Here is a 20864-nt window from a genome sequence, read left to right on the forward strand (position 1 = left end):
AAGATACTTTTTTTGAGTTCTTGAATCAAGACCAGTGCTTGTGTCCTACTCTATAGCCTATATATATATATTTTTTTTTCAGTCTATGGTCCTACTACTCCAGACGGCGCGCGCTTCCTGTTGCTAAGCAATTTTTGCGTTTACCCGGATGGAGAATCGAGAGGTGAGTTACAATTAGCTGCATATTATATATGTGTTTACTACGTGGTTTTTTTGTTGTTTTTGTATAGTTAAACTTCAATAAAATAGTTCAGCCAGCTGCTAGCTAACCAAAATCCACAACAGTCCGCTAAGAAGGAGGATATTCAGGCATTATCCTGTTTTATAAAGTCGTAGTGCTCGTGAAGAATGAGCGCCGGTCGGACTGTCGAGGGCGCTGGGTGTGTGACCTGGTGGGGATTCGGACCAGCACGAGACCTCCTGAACTCAGGTGAAGCATAAACCATCACAGTATCTGACAAAACACTGTAAATATGGATCAATGCTCACATACATTAGTGTGATGTATTTTCTATACAGAGAACACAGTGAGGTCAGATGGAGAGCTGAATGTCCTGCTGGTGGGCAGTGGAGATCCCAGACACATCCTGAAGACCATCACTGGACTGACCGACTCTGATACACTACATGTGTGTGACCTCAGAATCTGTTACATACAGCATAATAATAGCCTTTGTGGCATATTATTCCCACAACATAAATCAACTGTTCTGTGCATGTTAATGTGTTAATGATGAGACATGTGGCATGTTGCAGGTTTGGGTGATTGAGAACAATATGGCTCGCACACCCATCCTTGCCTTGATACAAGCCTTCTGAAGGTCCAGCAGACATTCATATATGTGTTTATATACTGCATGTCATAATCAAACTCATCTCAGTGATATCCACTCCTCTGCTGTTTCATCATCAGTTTAAGGAGAGAGATGAGTTGGTCCAGATCTTTAAACTGTGGGAACGGCCACCGTCAGTGCCAGCAAGTGTGCGTAAGGTCTGGGACGCCCGTGTTCGGCAGCACCTGGGGACTCGCTACGACTCACGACAGGGGTGTTTCGACTGGGATCTCAGCATGAAACTGCACCAGAGAGGCGTATGTAGCAAATAACAAGACATTATTATACACCTGCACTCCGGAAGGCCAATCAGAGCCGTGCAATAAGACTCAATTTACTGGATGTTACACAGTTATTTAACAATTAGACTTATTTCAGCCCATATTTTATTACAAATGTGATTGTTTAGGCAATTTCCGAATTACAGCACCTAAATTACATATTTATGATTCACAGCAGACACTTTTTCCATGTTTCCATGTATAAAGAAACAAAAATGTAGTTTTACTAAGTGTGTGTGTATTCATACTTTTTATTAATTTATATTTCCATTTCAGTTATTTTAGTACCGCGAGTGAAACTAACCGAAAATGACAAGTGTTGCCTTGGCAACTAGCTTGGAATAAAATAAGTTTAAATAAAGATAGGATTTAATTTAATTTATTTGAAGTAACAAAATAGTTTTTTTTTATGGGTTTTAGTAAAAGATATTAAGCCTGCCTCACTACTGTTCTACAAAATCCTGTGATTTTTCTCTTAGTGTGGCGTCATCAGCAAACATCAGTATGTGAAATGGAGGGAAAGTGGTGTGGCCTTTGAAATGAGGGAGGGGCTTTACCAAACAGCCAATCAGAGTCTGCTTTCCACACGAGTGTTCAATCATGTGAGTAGATTGACTGTCTACAATAATAGTTGTGAGCCATGACACACTGTCATGCAACGGTGTGTGTGTTTGTACCAGCGTGGAGATCGGGTCGCTGTTAGAGGATATTGGGGGGACATCGTCTCCGGTCCATATCTGTCCTTCGGCATAGAGACCGAGAACAAAGACCTCCTGAAGAGACAGAACAATCAACATGTAAAGGTGACAGGAACTATTTAATAACCCCTTATACCCCCCAAAATTAAGTTACAAACAAAAACCTCATGAGAAAAAAAAATTCATATTACATTACTTCTTTTCTCTGTCCAAGACCACATGTATGACTTATCTTTATAGCTTGTCACTGCATGATATACTGCATATTATATTGCAATAACATTTCCATCATGATTTACCTTTCTCTGGCCATCTTTCTCTCTCAAGGATATTTCAGAGGTGAACGTCCTGGCGTTGTTTGAATGTCTTGCCACTAGAGAGAGCTCTTTACTGAATGAAAATGTACCAAACCCTTCAAGTTCCTGCTGTCAATCCACAGACAGTCTCACAACAGAAGAGAAGATGCAGAATGATCCACCTTCCTCTCAAACTCACACAGAACCTGAGCAACAGACACAAGTGCTTGGTAATGTCCTATTATGTCAAAACAATGTACATCTATTGCCAGTGAAGTGCTGAAAACAAATCAAACAGTGCTGCTTTTAATAGTTTTGAGAGTTTTCAACACTTATTTTGGGTTCTTGTGTTTTTGCAGATTTGCTGAGCCTGAGTGGAGTGAAAGTGTCATTTCTGTCTCCAGACTCACTCAACAAACTTCCCCTCAAAAACAAATACAGGAACTTGTTTAACAGCATCTTCTGTTCAGCCAGGTGAAGCCGGTTCATAAGCAGCTCACAGAAACAGTGCTTGAGTTTGTGTGTGAGTGACCAGCATAAACTGTCTGATGATAACACAATCTCTGTTTTCTCAGTATGGTTCATCAGCTCGATTCTTCTCTGAGAGAGATCGCAGCGCCTGATGCTGCTCTGGTAATAGAGTTAGCGAAGTGAGTCCCTCATCACACACACAAATCAAACTTACATTCATGCTCATGCTAACATTTTGATGCATAGCTTGCAAGCAAAACCCCTGAATGCTCATAATCACTGTTTTTTCTTGTTCAGCTTCCTGTTGGACCTTTCAAAAGAGCAAGTGTCAGGTTTTGCTGACAGAGTGAAGGAGATCGCTGAAGAATTAGGATTCACTGCAACACACGACCAGAGCAGCGACTCGCACAGTTTCAGATACACACTCTACACACTCTTTTTTTTTTTTTGCCTGTATGGCCGTTACCTTCCCCATACCCATTTTCTCATGAATTGCTCTAAAAAAGCAGAAAGGGGTACTTAACACAGGGGTGCAATCTTAAGTGCATTGTTAACACTGCAAAATATGACACATCAAGACATGCATACAAAATACTTAAGAAATCATATTTCTAGATACTCAAATTTGGTTAAAACCACATAGCTTGCATGACAGCACTACAAAAACACATAAAAGTGAAACCCCATTGCCTTCTCTAATGCTTTTCTTATTGTTGTGGGCTTTATAGGGTGAGTGATATTTCTTATAATACACAAGTGAGATAGACTAGTGCAATTTTACAATATTAGCACAAGTTTTGCCTCAAACTACCTGACAAATGAAGCCACGCAATGGTGACGGGAGTTAAGATGAAGTTTATAAGAAACTTTAACTGTGGTTTCGCTAGCTATTTGAGTAAATGAAAACATAATACTTAGATTTAAATGTGAATTTGCTGTCCACCACCGAACTCTAGTCTCAGCCGCCTTTAAAAAATAAAATAATAATGCTGTCGTCACCGGCGCGTAATGACTTATTGGGTAGAATAGGCCACTAAGGATCCGGTTTTGTTTTGTATCCTTCCTTTTATATTTTTATATAGTTTATAGTTTAAATACTGTCTATATTCCTTTCACGGGGAAAGAAGGGTGCATTTGGTGTCGCTTTTAGCCTCCGTCGCGCCGCGATGACGCAATCGGCCATCGTAGGATGCGCTGTGGTGACGCGGTGGTGACGCAATCGGCAGTATAAATGCGACCTTCAAAACAACATTTGTTTGTTTTTAATTAGTCAAGTCAAGTTTATTTGTATAGCGCTCTTCACAATACAGATTGTATCAAAGCAGCTTTACAGTATTAAATTAAAATAATACAACAAAGTTTGTTTCAAGAGGAATTTATTGATTGATAAAATTAAATTAAATATCCCCATCGGCAGCAGTTTTAAGTTTTACTACAATGGAGATTACCGAGGAAGCGTTGAACCATGAGCGACTACTGGCGGCAGCTTGCTTTAAGGCTTTCATGGTGAAGAACAGCACTAAAACAAATATCAATCTCTTTGATCACCTTGTACAAATGTTAACAAAAGTTATGGATGAGCGTCCAGAGAATGTAGTCGATGTGATCGAGGACATAAGTCGCGAGCTGAAAGGAAGTATCCTTCAGGAGAAACAGGACACCTTGCGTGACAATCCATCCTCATCCTCATCCTCAGCTCAGTTGCTGGCCGAGCAGCAGAAGACACTCTTCAAATGTGCGGCAGGCAGGGAAGATGATCACAAGGAAGAGCTGGTGGATTCTCCTCTACCGAATGTTGCAGAACTGGCGTTCTTCTTTGAGCAAGCTGGTGTGGGTCTGGGGAAAGAGGAGATGCAGAGAATCTTTCTGGCAATGAAACAACTGGTGGACACACAGTGTCTCCAGCGCTGTCGATTCTGGGGAAAGATCCTCGGCACACAGAGCAACTACCTGGTGGCTGAGGGGGAATTCAGAGAGGGTGACGGGGAGGAGGAGCAGGAGAGCACAGAACCATCAAATGAGGAGAGAGAGGAAGAGTCACAGGAGGACAAGGATGAAGCAGAGCTTGTAGAAGCTGCTGATCCACTCCCTAAATCAACTTACATGCCACCTACGCCAGTGCCAAAGGAAGAAAATCAAACTGGCGTCAATAAATTCTCTTATTTTGTGTGTCAAGAGCCCGGCATGCCGTGGGTCAGACTGCCGATGGTCACCCCCGCTCAGATCACAGCAGCGCGGCAGATCCGCAGGCTCTTCTCAGGCAGGCTTGATGCTCCTGTTGTAAGTTTCCCTCCCTTTCCCGGCAACGAGGCAAACTACCTGCGTGCCCAGATCGCACGGATCTCAGCCGCCACGCACGTCAGCCCTGTGGGATTCTTCCAGTTTGGGGAGGATGAAGGAGAGGATGAAGAACTGCGAGACACCTTTGAGGAGAATCCTAACTTTGAGGGCAATCATATACACGAGATGGCTGAGTCTCTGAATCTATGGGTCCATCATGTACAGCACATACTTACACAGGGCCGCTGTGTGTGGGTAAACATAACTCCGAAGTCAGCGGATGACTTTGACGAAGATGCCGAGGAGGAGGAAGAACCTGATGAGCTGGAGTCTGAGATTGGGCCTCCTCTTCTGACGCCTCTGTCTGAGGATGCAAAGATTCATGACACCCCAGCTTGGAGCTCCATGATCTCCTCTAACCTCATTCCTCAGTTTTCCATCGCTGTGCTGCGCTCCATCCTCTGGCCTGGAGCTTATGCTTATGCTTCTGAAAGTGGCAAGAAGTTTGGAAACATATACATTGGTTGGGGGTTGAACTATATCGGAGAGGCCTACACCCCAATAGTGCTTCCACCGTCCCACAGCGAAGACCCCAGCGGACCCGAAATCACCGAGGCCCAGGACCCCAGTGTGGAGGAAGAGCAGGCTTTGCAAGCAGCCCTGGAGGAGACGGAGGCCCTGGAAGAGACAGAGGATCTGGAGGATGAGGATGAGGATGAGGAGGATTAAAATGGAGGTGTGACTCTGCAATGGACAGAAATATTCAGTAATATTGGGCGAATCTTCAGTCGGCAATTTGGCTCGGTAAGTTTGTATATTAATTATCAGATTAATAAATAATTGTTGCTCTGTAAGTTGGATTTTAACTTTTATGTTAGAGACAGAATATCTGTGACTACTTGAGTTGAATTGGTTAATTGAATCATTTGTAGAAACGCAGCTTGTGCACCGTGTGGTCCTAGTTTGTGAGGGGCTATCATTCACTTCAAATACTACGTCACGTTACCATTACCATTAAATATTAGCGTTTGTTTACATGTTAAAGGGATACTCCACTTTAAAATGAAAATTCTGTCATCATATATTCACCCTCATGTTGTTTCAAACCTGTATGAATTTATTTCTTCTGCTGAACAGAAAGGAAGATCTTTAGAAGAATGTCAGTAACCACACAGTTTCTGGTCTCATTGACTTCCATAGTAGGAAAAAATATATACTATGGAAGTCAATGGGACCCAGAAACTGTCTGGTTACTGACATTCTTCTAAATATCTTCCTTTCTGTTCAGCAGAAGAAAGAAATTCATTAAGGATTGAAACAACATGAGGGTGAGTATATGATGACAGAATTTTCATTTTAAAGTGGAGTATCCCTTTAACTTGATCTATTGATTAGAATAAAGCTCATGCTGATTTATTGGAATTATTGACAAGCTCAGCCTTGATGATACACGTGCAACGCTAACAAAACATATCCCAAATGTGCCATGTTTTAATACAAAACACCATTTTAATCAACATTACTTCACCATATTCTAAACTTCTGTTTTTTGTAGTTTCACCAAGTTCACCAGAGCCTGGGGATGGACAAACATACGTGCCTGCCAGGAAGGAAACCCCAGATTTCCAGTTGCAAAACCAACCCAACCCACTGGTATGTTTTCACATAAGGAACATAATGTTCAAATGTATTATATCCTGTCTTGATCAAAGCAGGCAAAAGGCATACTGGGTTTTTTTTTGTGGATACAAATTCTCAAAAACAGGACAAGCGGTCAGTCTGTGAGACGGTCAGAGCGTGCTGGTGGTCTTTCTTAAATATCCAGATCTGCTGTTGTTTCAGTGTACCATTTAAGTCAAGGTAAGGCTATTTTCGACTCTGTAATAATTTAGAATTTTTATCTTCACATAAATCTGTATTTTATGTATACGCGTTCGCACTTTAAATAACAGCCGCGTCTGGAAAGAATTGCAGTTAGAATTTTATTACACTTAAGTCCAACGGTAGTTTCGATTCCTCCCATTTGCGAATTATTTGCTTTTGCTGTGCTAATTGCTGGACCGAGACAGCAACTGTGAATTAAGGGTTATAAACTAGGTTAGACCGAGGCCAGAGCCAGGACAAGCGGTCAGTCTGTGAGACTGTCAGAGCGTGCTGGTGGTCTTTCTATAATATCCAGTTCTGCTGTTGTTTCAGTGTACCATTTAAGTCAAGGTAAGGCTATTTTCGATTCTGTAATAATTTTGAATTTTTATCTTCAAGTCAAGTCATCTTCATTTATAATAGCGCTTTTAACAATGTTTCAAAGCAGCTTTACAGAGATAAACGTATAATTTAAGGTAACAGAGATTGTTTCGGCTTTATAGCGGTTCTTTAAAAAGTTATTTTCCAGCTAAAGTTAGTTTTGATTTGATTCGCTTCCGTCGCAACGATCATTTGTTATTAAATTAGGGGCCGCTAAGATGACACCATTCTCTCTACATAGACTTTAAACGCGAACCTGGGAGAAACGCTGATGGCGTTCACATGCGCATTAAGAATTGGTTCTATAGTTATGTGCGTTTGAATATATGTGCGCAGGTTTGTAATTCCCTACAAACCAAGCCTAAACAAAGTACTGGTCTTTCCTTATACATTTTTATACAGAATTTTATTTTATTTTGTCACTTCGGGGTAGGTACGCGAAACGAATTTCTCGAAAACGCTCTATCTGTAGAGTGGTAAAGGGATCCTCCATAGGGAGAGACTAGTTGGCACTTCAGCACTGCGTTGTCATCGGGTCCAGGCGAAGGTCCTTCGTCAGATCTGGATACGGCCTGGATCCGGCAGGCTGCGGGAAAACCTCGGGATAAACAAAGACACTAAAATTTGCGTAGATGCCATTCTACTTATGATGTAACGAGTACATCAGGATTTATGGGAAGTGTTCCCGGTTCCGGCTGACCTAATCTATGCAGCCTAAGATTGAAAAATAGAAGTCTATAATGTATTATGTGAATGCTAGGTCAAAGAGATGTCTTTAATCTAGCTTTGAACTAACAGAGTGTGTCTGCTTCCCAGACAATGTTAGGAAGACTGTTCCAAAGTTTTGGTGCTAAATAGGAAAAGGATCTACCGCCAGCAGTTGATTTTGATATTCTAGGTATTATTAACTGGCCAGATTTTGAGATCGCAATAGACGTGAAGGACTATAATGCGTTAAGAGCTCGCTCAAGTACTGCGGAGCTAAACCATTTAGTGCTTTGTAAGTAATCAGCAATATTTTAACATTTATACGATGCTTAATAGGGAGCCAGTGCAGTGTTGACAGAACAGGGCTAATATGGTCATACTTCCTGGTTCTGGTAAGAACTCGAGCTGCTGCATTTTGGACCAGCTGTAATTTGTTTATTAAGCGTGCAGGGCAACCACCCAGTAGAGCATTACAATAAACTAGCCTTGAGGTCATGAACGCATGTACTAATTGTTCCACATTTGTCAATGAGAGCATATGGCGTAATTTAGATTTTTTTTTAAGATGGAAAAATGCGGTTTTACGGATACTAGACACGTGACTTTCAAATGAAAGATTGGTATCAAAGAGCATAGTTATAATTTTGTCCCTTACATTATCAATAGACACATTAAAGGGTTAGTTCACCCAAAAATGAAAATGATGTCATTAATGACTCACCCTCATGTCGTTCCAAGCCCGTAAGACCTCCGTTCATCTTCGGAACACAGTTTAAGATATTTTAGATTTAGTCCGAGAGCTTTCTGTCCCTCCATTGAAAATGTATGTACGGTATACTGTCCATGTCCAGAAAGGTAATAAAGACATCATCAAAGTAGTCCATGTGACATCAGTGGGTTAGTTAGAATTTTTTGAAGCATCGAAAATACATTTTGGTCCAAAAATAACAAAAACTACGACTTTATTCAGCATTGTATTCTCTTCCGGGTCTGTTGTCAATCCGCGTTCACGACTCCGCAGTGACGCTGCTGACGTAAGACGCTGCTGACGTGTTATCTGGTGCGCCCGAGCTTCGTTTACAGTCTGAGAGAGACGCATGCTGTATTCAAGCTATTCTACATTGTTTGTATTTTGGTATTGCTATATTTTTAAAAATGGTGCGTAAGTGGTAACACCAGATAACACGTCAGCAGCGTCTTACGTCAGCAGCGTCACTGCGGAGTCGTGAACGCGGATTGACAACAGACCCGGAAGAGAAAACAATGCTGAATAAAGTCGTAGTTTTAGTTATATTTGGACCAAAATTTATTTTCGATGCTTCAAATTTTTTTAACTAACCCACTGATGTCACATGGACTACTTTGATGTCGTTATTACCTTTCTGGACATGGACAGTATACCGTACATACATTTTCAATGGAGGGACAGAAATCTCTCTGACTAAATCTAAAATATCTTAAACTGTGTTCCGAAGATGAACGGAGGTCTTACGGGCTTGGAACGACATGAGGGTGAGTCATTAATGACATCATTTTCATTTTTGGGTGAACTAACCCTTTAAAGACACATCTCTTTGACCTAGCATTCACATAATACATTATAGACTTCTATAATTCAATCTTAGGCTGCGTAGATTTGGTCAGCCGGAACCGGGAACACTTCCCATAAATCCTGATGTACTCGTTACATCATAAGTAGAATGGCATCTACGCAAATTTTAGTGTCTTTGTTTATCCCGAGGTTTTCCCGCAGCCTGCCGGATCCAGGCCGTATCCAGATCTGACGAAGGACCTTCGCCTGGACCCGATGACAACGCAGTGCTGAAGTGCCAACTAGTCTCTCCCTATGGAGGATCCCTTTACCACTCTACAGATAAAGCGTTTTCGAGAAATTCGTTTCGCGTTCCTACCCCGAAGTGACAAAATAAAATAAAATTCTGTATCAAAATTTATAAGGAAAGACCAGTACTTTGTTTAGGCTTGGTTTGTAGGGAATTACAAACCTGCGCACATATATTCAAACGCACATACCTATAGAACCAATTCTTAATGCGCATGTGAACGCCATTGAAAATGTATGTATGGTGTACTGTCCATGTCCAGAAAGGTAATAAAAACATCATCAAAGTAGTCCATGTGACATCAGTGGGTTAGTTAGAATTTTTTGAAGCATCGAAAATACATTTTGGTCCAAATATAACTAAAACTACGACTTTATTCAGCATTGTTTTCTCTTCCGGGTCTGTTGTCAATCCGCGTTCACGACTCCGCAGTGACGCTGCTGACGTAAGACGCTGCTGACGTGTTATCTGGTGTTACCACTTACGCACCATTTTTAAAAATATAGCAATACCAAAATACAAACAATGTAGAATAGCTTGAATACAGCAGGCGTCTCTCTCAGACTGTAAACGAAGCTCGGGCGCACCAGATAACACGTCAGCAGCGTCTTACGTCAGCAGCGTCACTGCGGAGTCGTGAACGCGGATTGACAACAGACCCGGAAGAGAATACAATGCTGAATAAAGTCGTAATTTTTGTTATTTTTGGACCAAAATGTTTTTTCGATGCTTCAAAAAATTCTAACTAACCCACTGATGTCACATGGACTACTTTGATGTCGTTATTACCTTTCTGGACATGGACAGTATACCATACATACATTTTCAATGGAGGGACAGAAAGCTCTCGGACTAAATCTAAAATCTCTTAAACTGTGTTCCGAAGATGAACGGAAATCTTACGGGCTTGGAACGACATGAGGGTGAGTCATTAATGACATCATTTTCGATTTTGGTTGAACTAACCCTTTAAGGGCCTGAGTGTGCTCGTACCACGGCATTGAACTATTTTCTTTAATCGTCTTTAAGTGCAACGGAGCAACTGTGTCTAAAGTGCTGGAAAAGAGAGTTAAAAGTTTCTGTCGCAATATCAAGTTCTTCAAAGCTATCTGGGATGCTGAGATGATGAAACTGATTAGGAAGATTATTAATAAAGCAATCTTTAGTGGCAGAAGTGATAGGTCTAACATATTTGTAACACGGAGTTGGCTTTGCAGCCTTGGCTAAATGTAATTTACATGAGACTAGATAATGATCTGAGATGTCATCGCTCTGCTGCAGAATTTCAACGGCATCAACAACATCTATTCCATGTGATAATATTAGATCTAGAGTATGATTACGACAATGAGTAGGTCCTGACACATGTTGTCTAACTCCAGTAGAGTTCAGAATGTCTTTAAATGCCAATCCCAATGCATCTTTTTCATTATCTATGTGTATATTAAAATCACCAACAATTAGTACTTTATCTGCAGTCAATATTGATTCTGATAGAAAGTCCGCAAATTCTTTGATAAAATCTTTATGATGCCCTGGTGGCCTGTATACAGTAGCCAGCACAAATCTCAAACGTGATTTATCGTTTACACTATATATTTTTTAATTAAGCACCAACACTTCAAAAGAAGTATATTTAAAACTTGATTTCTTAGTGGTTTTGAAAATATTACTATAAATTACAGCAACACCTCCCCCTTTGCCCTTCAGACGAGGTTCATGTTTATAACAGTAATCTTGCGGGGTGGACTCATTTAAAGTAATGTAATCGTTTGGTTTTAGCCATGTTTCTGTCAAACACAGCACATCTAGGTTATTATCTGAAATCATATCATTAACAATGAGTGTTTTTGGAGTAAGGGATCGAATATTCAGCAATCCAAGCTTTAGCATTTGTTCATCTGTATTATAACTGTTTTATTTGTTGAACATCAATTCAATTTTTAACCTTAGATGTGTTTGGACGTTTTTTTTGGATTTCCAAATTTGGGGAACAGACACAGTCTCTAGTCTATATGATGATATCTAGGTGAAAGAGGCTCTAGCCTATGTGATGGGATTTATCTGACCTTGGTGACGCGAGGCCGCTAGCAGACAGTCGGTTAAGCCAGTCTGTCTGCTTCCTGACCTGAGCCCCAGATTGTCATGTTTGAGCTCTATAGGACTATGAGCCAAATTACTAGAGAGAAGAGCAGCACCATCCCATTAGGGATGAATACCATCTCTTTTCAACAGGTCAGTGCCCGGTTGCATAAAACGCCTTAAGTTTTTCCCTTAAGTGTGGGACTTAAGGCGTGATTTCCCCCTAACTAAGCGAATGATTTAAGGGTGTTGCATATAATCCCTTAAACAGTTCTCTTAGCTAAGGGAAACCGTTAAGTGTTTCACAACAGCAATCCAGGTTTGCCGTTATAAAAATCTATTGTTGCCATAGACACGCTACTGTACACATTAACCCATAGCTAGGAGCTTTAAAACAATGGATAAAATAGATAAAAAAATGTATAAGGAAGACAAAAAAAGAAAGCCAAATTGGACAGAGGATGAGAAGTGTATTCTTCTTGATGAATATGGGAAAAGAAAAGCAATTTTAAGAAGCAAACTTAATCCCGTTATAACTGCTGCCAAAAAATATAAACAGTGGGAGGAAATAACCGAGAAAATTAACGCACGGAATTTTTGGCGTAAAGAGGACGGTTTCAGAGGTAATAAAAAAATATGAAACCGTCTCTGTGGTGGCAAAAAAAGAAATAAGCCTTCATAAGAGGGAGTCCAACAAAACTGGTAAGAAAAAAAACGCTATTTTCTTCGCACGCATGAGTTATTGCTGCTTTAACAATTATTTTAGTTTTGTTAATTTAACTTAGAACAGCCCCAATATTATTTATTATATTTCATAATTCCTCCAAAACACTCGTGAATTGCAGAAAGACGCAAATACCCTCTCCAGCCGCTACAAGAGAAGAAGTGCTGGAACTGCAGAGAGACGTCCTACAGCTACAAAAGACTAAACTGCAATTAGAGATCGAAAAGCTGAAAAAGGAGAAGGAAAATCAAGACCTTTACAACATCATTCTTAATAACAAACTTCTGCAGCTACAAAGTGAAGGGAAAATAACAATCACATCAATTGACAAATAAATACATTTTATGACAGATCTGAAAAGTTTTGCATTTATTGATGTAATTACAAGAACAAATATATTAACAAAATACAAATAATAATAATAGCAAATACAATATAGCTAATACATTCATATATAATATTCGTAGGCTACTAAATAGCACTATGAATTACATTACTTTAAATTGCAACTGCTATATACATTTTATCATTTATATTAATACTAATAGGCTAATAATAAATTGTACTATTAATATTACTACTGCTGCTAATACATTTTATTTTTAATATTAGCCTACTACTACAACTATTGGCCATAGGCCAACTAATTAAAGAATGCATTTACGATGGCATCTCTGAAAACAAATCCAGCCTGTTGGAAATCTTGTTGCAGAAGATTTGCTTCATGAGCCTTTTCTGCTTCATGACCCTCTTCTTCGAGATCATCTTCCTCTTCGAAGGCAGAATACGTTTTGGACATGTTAAAAAGAACAACGCAGGCGCGAGATGGAAACGTCACAGTTTGGCTAAAATGACGGCAAAGGGCCCCTGCAACTCGGCGAATAACTCTACTGACGGACGACTTATGAACGTGGAAAACATCTCCCACTACAGACCGGAAAACTCCCAGTTGCAAAGAACCGAAGTGCTATAAGCAACTGTAACACAGATGGTAGTGAGTGGTTGCGCTGGGTAACATGGTCAAGGTCGCCTTCCAGTTTGTTAGCAATTTCATAAATTCCGCGGCGATCAAATCGATATTCTCGAAGCAGTTTTTCATCGCTAAGATGGTCCAGAGGGTTCTCTCTATCGCGAAAAATTCACCTTGGCACATCTTGAACAGGATCCATAACCTCAGCCATGTTTTCTCATTTGTGTTCATAAACTCTTTTAAGGTAAAGTTTTTCTAACCTTAAACTGTACTTAGGAAAATGACAGTTAAGGGGCTTTATGCAACACTTAACGGTTTTTAAGGGATTACTTAAGTGAAAGATAGACACTTAAGGGTAATTCTAAGGGTGTATGATGTTTCAGTAAAAAAAAAACCTTAAGTAACACTTAAAGGGTTATTTTCTGAAACACCCTTAAGTTTAAGGGAAACCTAAGGGCGATCTTAAGGGAAAATTCCACTTAAGGCGTTTTATGCAACCAGGCACAGGTCTGCCCCAAAAACTTTTCCAATTGTCTATGAATTCTATATTATTAAGCGGACACCATCTCGACAGCCAGCCATTAAGTGAATACAATCTACTAACTATCTCATCACTCCTGCGAACAGGAAGGGGGCCAGAGCAAATTACAGTGCTTATTAGTTTTTTTTTTTTTTTTTTTTTTCAGAAAGCCATCGATTGAATCAGCCCTGCAAACCTGTTGGTGGACAACTTAGTGGATAGTGGAAATATGCGCTTAAACACTCTGGAGACCATCCCAGATGATGTCCCATCAGCAGAAGGCATTACCAGGGGCAGCCCATCCCGGTCCAGCAGCTCCACCAGGGTCTCCCTGCTCAGCTCAATAAAAGTCTACTTTTTTTTTCTTATTTTATGTACTGTAAATGTAAATGTTTGTTGATTTTTATGTTTAACGTATGTTGTAAATAGTTGGAAAGAGTACTTTAATGTAGCCTATAGAACAAATGATTTTCATTTACCAATTTTTTTTTTAAAGGTATAGAAGAATTTTTCATGTAGAAATTATGACAATGTCCAGAACAATTCATTCTCTTTTATTTACACATTTAAAGTTGCATAAATATAATGTACAGAATTTCTTTCCTTTTGAAATATAAAAGTGAAAAAAAGTTAAACAAGAATATGTAGAAAAAAATATATATTTTTCAATCATTCTCTCAAGAAGAGAAAACAGCCTGTCCATCCTCTCCCTTCTTTCCTGTGCTCTCCTCGCCTCTGCCTTCCTCTCTAGTTGCATGTCTTCTCTGATCAAGTCCTAAAACTCATCCTCTGTCTCGCCGCCTTCGTGCTGGTGCTGCTGGTGCTGCTCCTGCTCCTGCTGCTAGTGCTGCTGGTGCTGCTGGTGCTGCTGCTGTCTCCACCTTGGTGTAAAACAACCACCTTATTGTAATTTGTTTGCCCAGAATCTACATTTATTTTAGTAAAAAATCTATATATTTATATATCTTATTTTGCTTTTACATGTCATCTCACTCCCTGGCTGAATGTGTGATCATTGCACCACAGCTAGTGCTAGGTTGACTGTCTCCACCTTCATTTGATAAAAAAAAAAAAGGAAAAAAGTTTTAAACCTCACAAATGGGCAGACATAATTTTCTAAATTGTCTAATAAAATGTTATTGCATCATTTTTTTGTTGTCTGTACTATCACTCCTGTCTCCCTGCTCCCAGTACCAAATACATGTTAATATTTGTCTGCTAAATTACTAATGTAACTTTACACTAAAATAATATTAATCTCCTTTAGCTCACAGTATTTTGAGTGACGATAGTAATGGGGCGCTATACCGTTTACATTTGCTAGCGTTTCAATACTAAGTTAACGAAGAAAAAAGTATTACAGTATTTACAGATGAAACTGACCTGCACTGGAAGCCCTGAACAGGTCATTCATTTTGCAACATTTTGGTGCTTGTTCGGGTGCTTTCTATTTCGTTGTCCTTTCCCTCTCTGCTCCACCTGGCCGTTTTCTCTCCATCATCGGGCAGAGTGCGAATTACCCCACCATAATTGGGGGGTACTGCTCCTTCACTTCTTCTATGACCATCATGGTCCACTACCATATCAATCCCCACCGTGATCCTAACACACATACAAGGTCTAAACATGCGACAAACTGATAATCAGTAGGCTACAGAATACCTCATTGTTATTATATATCCAAAAGAGAACTGTTTTGATCAACTTTCAAAAGTTAGATGTTAAGTGCACTGAAATACCTTTCTAATTACTAGTAAAAGTAATACCTTTACAAGATGCCTATTGCCTATTTCAGGGTTTTTCCTGGCTCAAAATGAGGCGGTGGTAAAATCATAATAGGCTAATGTATTTTATTAATAAGATAATTAAATGTGTATTTTTTTGTAGATCATCATATAGCCTAATGTGTTTCCCACATTTTTTTTTTGTTGGTGGAGCTTAGTAGCCTATCTCTAGGGGGGTCCGGGGGCATGCCCCTCCAAAAGAAAATTGTGCACATTTTAAAGATGAATTCATTAATCTGGTGCACTTTGAGTCACCCGAATCCACTATTAAAAATAAATAAACCGCAAAACCCGCAAACCGCCTATATTTAGATATCTGCATCTGATCATCACATTACAATTATTCAAATTCTCAGTGTTAGCATGATAATATGGTAACATATCACACTGAAGTAGGCTGATTTAAAATGAACATTTATTTAAAATAAAAGTTCTTCTTTTGGCAAAATTACATTTCCTTAATAGCCTAAACAGAGGCTTTACTCCCTTCAAGCTTAAATTGTCAATGTTTCATTACATCACTGTTTGAAAACACTCAGAATAATTTTTTTGTACCTTTATAAAGGGCATTTTCCCCTAATTTTATTAAATGTATGCTCCATCTTTCATTTCAAATTCTTAAATTTGATAAATATATTAAATTAAAATAATTAGACACTAAGCTGTTACCAATAAAATTAAATAATTTACATTGAAAAATTATAACTGTATTAAATTAGATTATTTTAAATATTTTTGAATATACAAATAAGGAATGTTGAAAAGAATGATACTTTATGAAACTAGCGTTTTGTCATTCAACGTTGACACTTGCTTGAGAAGTTGAAGTCGTTCTCTATCTCTGTTGCTTCTAGCCACGGTGGTTAAAAATGGTACGGTCCACAATAGGGGTGTCTGAAATCGCTTTACATTAAAATGTTCCTACAGTGAAAATAGGAGTTGACTTGTATTGTAACTGTAATTATATATTTTTCACAATATCAGAAAAATTATCTGACCCCCCCAAAACTGATATTTCTGTCCCGATGACATAGTTCGAATTACAGGGGGTACTGGGGGGTACCAAGTGTCAAAATGATACAATACAAAATAATAAAACAATGTCTAGGGTTTAAATAAAGGGGGGGGGGATTATAATCCAAATGGTGAGGAAATGTTGATCCAGCAAACGCAAAGGTTCAAGCAAATGACTTCTCCTGGGGACTGCCTATCCCCAGAGGAAAAAGTGAAATGGATTAAATCAGTCCCATCTTTTATCCTCTCCACAACCAGATGAGATTATTCATCAGGAGTGTGCAATCGCCCACACCCTCCCAAGTCATCCCGCCACCAGCAGGCGAGAAAAGGAAGCGCAGGGTCGTAACAGTAGTTAACTAGAGATATGAATCTGAAACTTTATTTTTTTTTTTTTTTACAGTCTACTATGGTCCTCCTACTCCAGACGGCGCGCGCTTCCTGTTGCTAAGCAACCGCGGTCCAAGCATTAGCTTGCGTTTACCCGGATAGAGAAACGAGAGGTGAGTTACGTGTTTACTACGTGGATTTTTGTTGTTTTTGTATAGTTAAACTGCAATAAAATAGTTCAGCCAGCTGCTAGCTAACCAAAATCCACAACAGTCCGCTAAGAAGGAGGATATTCAGGCATTATCCTGTTTTATAAAGTCGTAGTGCTCGTGAAGAATGAGCGCCGGTCGGACTGTCGAGGGCGCGGGGTGTGTGACCTGGTGGGGATTCGGACCAGCACGAGACCTCCTGAACTCAGGTGAAGCATAAACCATCACAGGATCTGACAAAACACTGTAAATATGGATCAATGCTCACATACATTAGTGTGATGTATTTTCTATACAGAGAACACAGTGAGGTCAGATGGAGAGCTGAATGTCCTGCTGGTGGGCAGTGGAGATCCCAGACACATCCTGAAGACCATCACTGGACTGACCGACTCTGATACACTACATGTGTGTGACCTCATAATCTGTTACATACAGCATAATAATAGCCTTTGTGGCATATTATTCCCACAACATAAATCAACTGTTCTGTGCATGTTAATGTGTTAATGATGAGACATGTGGCATGTTGCAGGTTTGGGTGATTGAGAACAATATGGAGGTTGTTGCCAGACAATTATTACTACTATATTTATCACTTCAGACCCCTGAGAACATGAGTCTACACAGTACGTACCTTCATATATTATGACATAGTTATAGTTGTAAGTTTATAACCTATAATTCCCAGCATAGTATATGTATACACACATTTTAAAATATTACAAATGTTTTAAAGATTATAATAAATATATAATACAAATGAGACGTAATAGACTTAAATTGTATATTACATTTGGACAATTCCTGTTGTTTCAAGTTAGGGAAAGGTGTAAAAATACAAATGTACTTTTGTTTTTTTCTACATTGTTTTTAGTTTTTGTACACTGTAAATGTCACATATTGCATTCATGTTTGTATACTCAGATCAGATCAAGTCGAGGAAGTTTATTTGTGTTGTATTTTTTTTTTTTTTTAGAAAAGACCGAAGTGTTTCTGGAGGTGTTTGGGAATTCTGAGATTCGCAAAGAGACGGAAGAGACTTTAAAACACGCCGCAGCTCAACTCTCTCTCTCCATCACGAACACTCTGTCCTCTGACTCGCACGCCCATCCTTGCCTTGATACAAGCCTTCTGAAGGTCCAGCAGACATTCATATATGTGTTTATATACTGCATGTCATAATCAAACTCATCTCAGTGATATCCTCTGCTGTTTCATCATCAGTTTAAGGAGAGAGATGAGTTGGTCCGGATCTTTAAACTGTGGGAACGGCCACCGTCAGTGCCAGCAAGTGTGCGTAAGGTCTGGGACGCCCGTGTTCGGCAGCACCTGGGGACTCGCTACGACTCACGACAGGGGTGTTTCGACTGGGATCTCAGCATGAAACTGCACCAGAGAGGCGTATGTAGCAAAAAACAAGACATTATTATACACCTGCACTCCGGAAGGCCAATCAGAGCCGTGCAATAAGACTCAGTTTACTGGATGTTACATAGTTGCCAAATAGACTTATTTCAGCCCATATTTTATTACAAATGTGATTTCCGAATTACAGCACCTAAATTACATATTTACGATTCACAGCAGACACTTTTTCCATGTTTCCATGCATAAAGAAACAAAAATTTAGTTCAAGTTTTAAAAATTTTTTGTGTGTGTGTGTGTGTGTGTGTGTGTTTATACTTTTTATTCATTTATATTTCCATTTCAGTTATTTTAGTACTGCAAGTGAAACTAAATGAAAATGACAAATGTTGCCTTGGCAACTAGCTTGAAATAAAATAAGTTTAAATAAAGATAAGATTTTATTTCATTTATTTGAAGTAACAAAATAGTTTTTTATGGTTTTAGTTAAGGATATTAAGCCTGCCTCACTACTGTTCTACAAAATCCTGTGATTTTTCTCTTAGTGTGGCGTCATCAGCAAACATCAGTATGTGAAATGGAGGGAAAGTGGTGTGGCCTTTGAAATGAGGGAGGGGCTTTACCAAACAGCCAATCAGAGTCTGCTTTCCACACGAGTGTTCAATCATGTGAGTAGATTGACTGTCTACAATAATAGTTGTGAGCCATGATACACTGTCATGCAACGGTGTGTGTGTTTGTACCAGCGTGGAGATCGGGTCGCTGTTAGAGGATATTGGGGGGACATCGTCTCCGGTCCATATCTGTCCTTCGGCATAGAGACCGAGAACAAAGACCTGCTGAAGAAACAGAACAATCAACATGTAAAGGTGACAGGAACTATTTAATACTCCCTAATATTAAGTTACAAACAAAAACCTCATGAAAAAAAATTTCATTATATTACATTACTTCTTTTCTCTGTCCATGACCACATGTATGACTTATCTTTATAGATTATCATTGCATGATATATATTATATTGCAATAACATTTCCATCATGATTTACCTTTCTCTGTCCATCTTTCTCTCTCAGACGGCTCAGGATATTTCAGAAGTGAACGTCCTGGCGTTGTTTGAATGTCTTGCCACTAGAGAGAGCTCTTTACTGAATGAAGATGTACCAAACCCTTCGAGTTCCTGCTGTCAATCCACAGACAGTCTCATAACAGAAGAGAAGATGCAGAATGATCCACCTTCCTCTCAAACTCACACAGAACCTGAGCAACAGACACAAGTGCTTGGTAACATCCTATTATGTCAAAACAATGTACATCTATTGCCAGTGAAGTGCTGTAAACAAATCAAACAGTGCTGCTTTTAATAGTTTTGAGATAGTTTTCAACATTTATTTTGGGTTCTTGTGTTTTTGCAGATTTGCTGAGCCTGAATGGAGTGAAAGTGTCATTTCTGTCTCCAGACTCACTCAACAAACTTCCACTCAAAAACAAATACAGGAACTTGTTCAACAGCATCTTCTGTTCAGCCAGGTGAAGCCGGTTCATACGCAGCTCACAGAAACAGTGTTTTGAGTTTGTGTGTGAGTGACCAGCATAAACTGTCTGATGATAACACAATCTCTGTTTTCTCAGTATGGTTCATCAGCTCGATTCTTCTCTGAGAGAGATCACAGCGCCTGATGCTGCTCTGGTGATAGAGTTAGCAAAGTGAGTTCGTCATATTTCTCTCTCTCTCTCTCTCTCTCTCTCTCTCTCTCTCTCACACACTCACACAATCCAAAACTTTGCCACTAAATGACTTGAATTTGTGCTCATGATCTATTCTTCTCGTTCAGCTTCCTGTTGGACCTTTCAAAAGAGCAAGTGTCAGGTTTTGCTGATAGAGTGAAGGAGATCGCTGAAGAATCAGGATTCACTGCAACACACGACCAGAGCAGCGACGTATATGCAGTATTCACACGGAAAAAAGACTGAAGGACTCACAGAGTTTCAGATACACACTTTACAAACATACACTGCACTACATCAGCTATACAAATAAAATCTACCATTTCAGCTTTGAAAACATTTGTCTTAATGGGAGATTTGATTAAACAGACGCTAACACATCATAACAGTTTCAAACATCATTAACAAATATTTCAATATGAATATATATGAAAATGTTTAAAATTATTTTCTAGCTACTTGAATGTACATGAACTAATGGAT

General features: G+C 39.4%; 4 protein-coding genes across 6 annotated transcripts; all 4 read left to right on the forward strand.

Annotated features, from left to right (window-relative positions):
• Window positions 1-86: 86 nt before the first annotated feature.
• On the forward strand, window positions 87-20734 carry LOC311284515 (dynein axonemal assembly factor 3-like). Of its 3 annotated transcripts, none has more exons than XM_084399544.1 (12): window positions 87-163; window positions 17395-17494; window positions 17584-17693; window positions 17821-17914; window positions 18265-18425; window positions 18513-18689; window positions 19199-19321; window positions 19400-19522; window positions 19730-19937; window positions 20069-20183; window positions 20286-20360; window positions 20489-20734. In XM_084399544.1, exons 2-12 carry the CDS (start codon window positions 17413-17415, stop codon window positions 20625-20627), a joined length of 1407 nt encoding a protein of 468 aa, XP_084255670.1. In that variant the 5' UTR covers window positions 87-163; window positions 17395-17412; the 3' UTR covers window positions 20628-20734. The 3 variants fall into 3 exon arrangements, with proteins under 3 accessions (XP_084255670.1, XP_084255672.1, XP_084255671.1); XM_084399545.1 differs by lacking the exon at window positions 87-163 and adding an exon at window positions 17180-17249; XM_084399546.1 differs by lacking the exons at window positions 17821-17914; window positions 18265-18425.
• On the forward strand, window positions 236-2037 carry LOC311284527 (dynein axonemal assembly factor 3-like). The gene is made up of 5 exons (XM_084399568.1): window positions 236-430; window positions 520-629; window positions 914-1090; window positions 1594-1716; window positions 1795-2037. The coding sequence occupies exons 1-5, from the start codon at window positions 349-351 to the stop codon at window positions 1933-1935; spliced, it is 633 nt and encodes a 210-aa protein (XP_084255694.1). The 5' UTR covers window positions 236-348; the 3' UTR covers window positions 1936-2037.
• Window positions 2132-3738, forward strand: LOC311284528 (dynein axonemal assembly factor 3-like). Its single transcript, XM_084399569.1, has 4 exons — window positions 2132-2338; window positions 2468-2582; window positions 2684-2758; window positions 2877-3738. The coding sequence occupies exons 1-4, from the start codon at window positions 2275-2277 to the stop codon at window positions 3100-3102; spliced, it is 480 nt and encodes a 159-aa protein (XP_084255695.1). The 5' UTR covers window positions 2132-2274; the 3' UTR covers window positions 3103-3738.
• Window positions 3894-6720, forward strand: LOC311284514 (radial spoke head protein 4 homolog A-like). The gene is made up of 3 exons (XM_084399543.1): window positions 3894-5663; window positions 6415-6512; window positions 6625-6720. Exon 1 carries the CDS (start codon window positions 4017-4019, stop codon window positions 5586-5588), a length of 1572 nt encoding a protein of 523 aa, XP_084255669.1. The 5' UTR covers window positions 3894-4016; the 3' UTR covers window positions 5589-5663; window positions 6415-6512; window positions 6625-6720.
• Window positions 20735-20864: the final 130 nt, after the last annotated feature.

Source organism: Rutilus rutilus (genome assembly GCF_951802725.1).
Source record: "Rutilus rutilus genome assembly, chromosome: 24".
NCBI lineage: Eukaryota > Metazoa > Chordata > Actinopteri > Cypriniformes > Leuciscidae > Rutilus > Rutilus rutilus.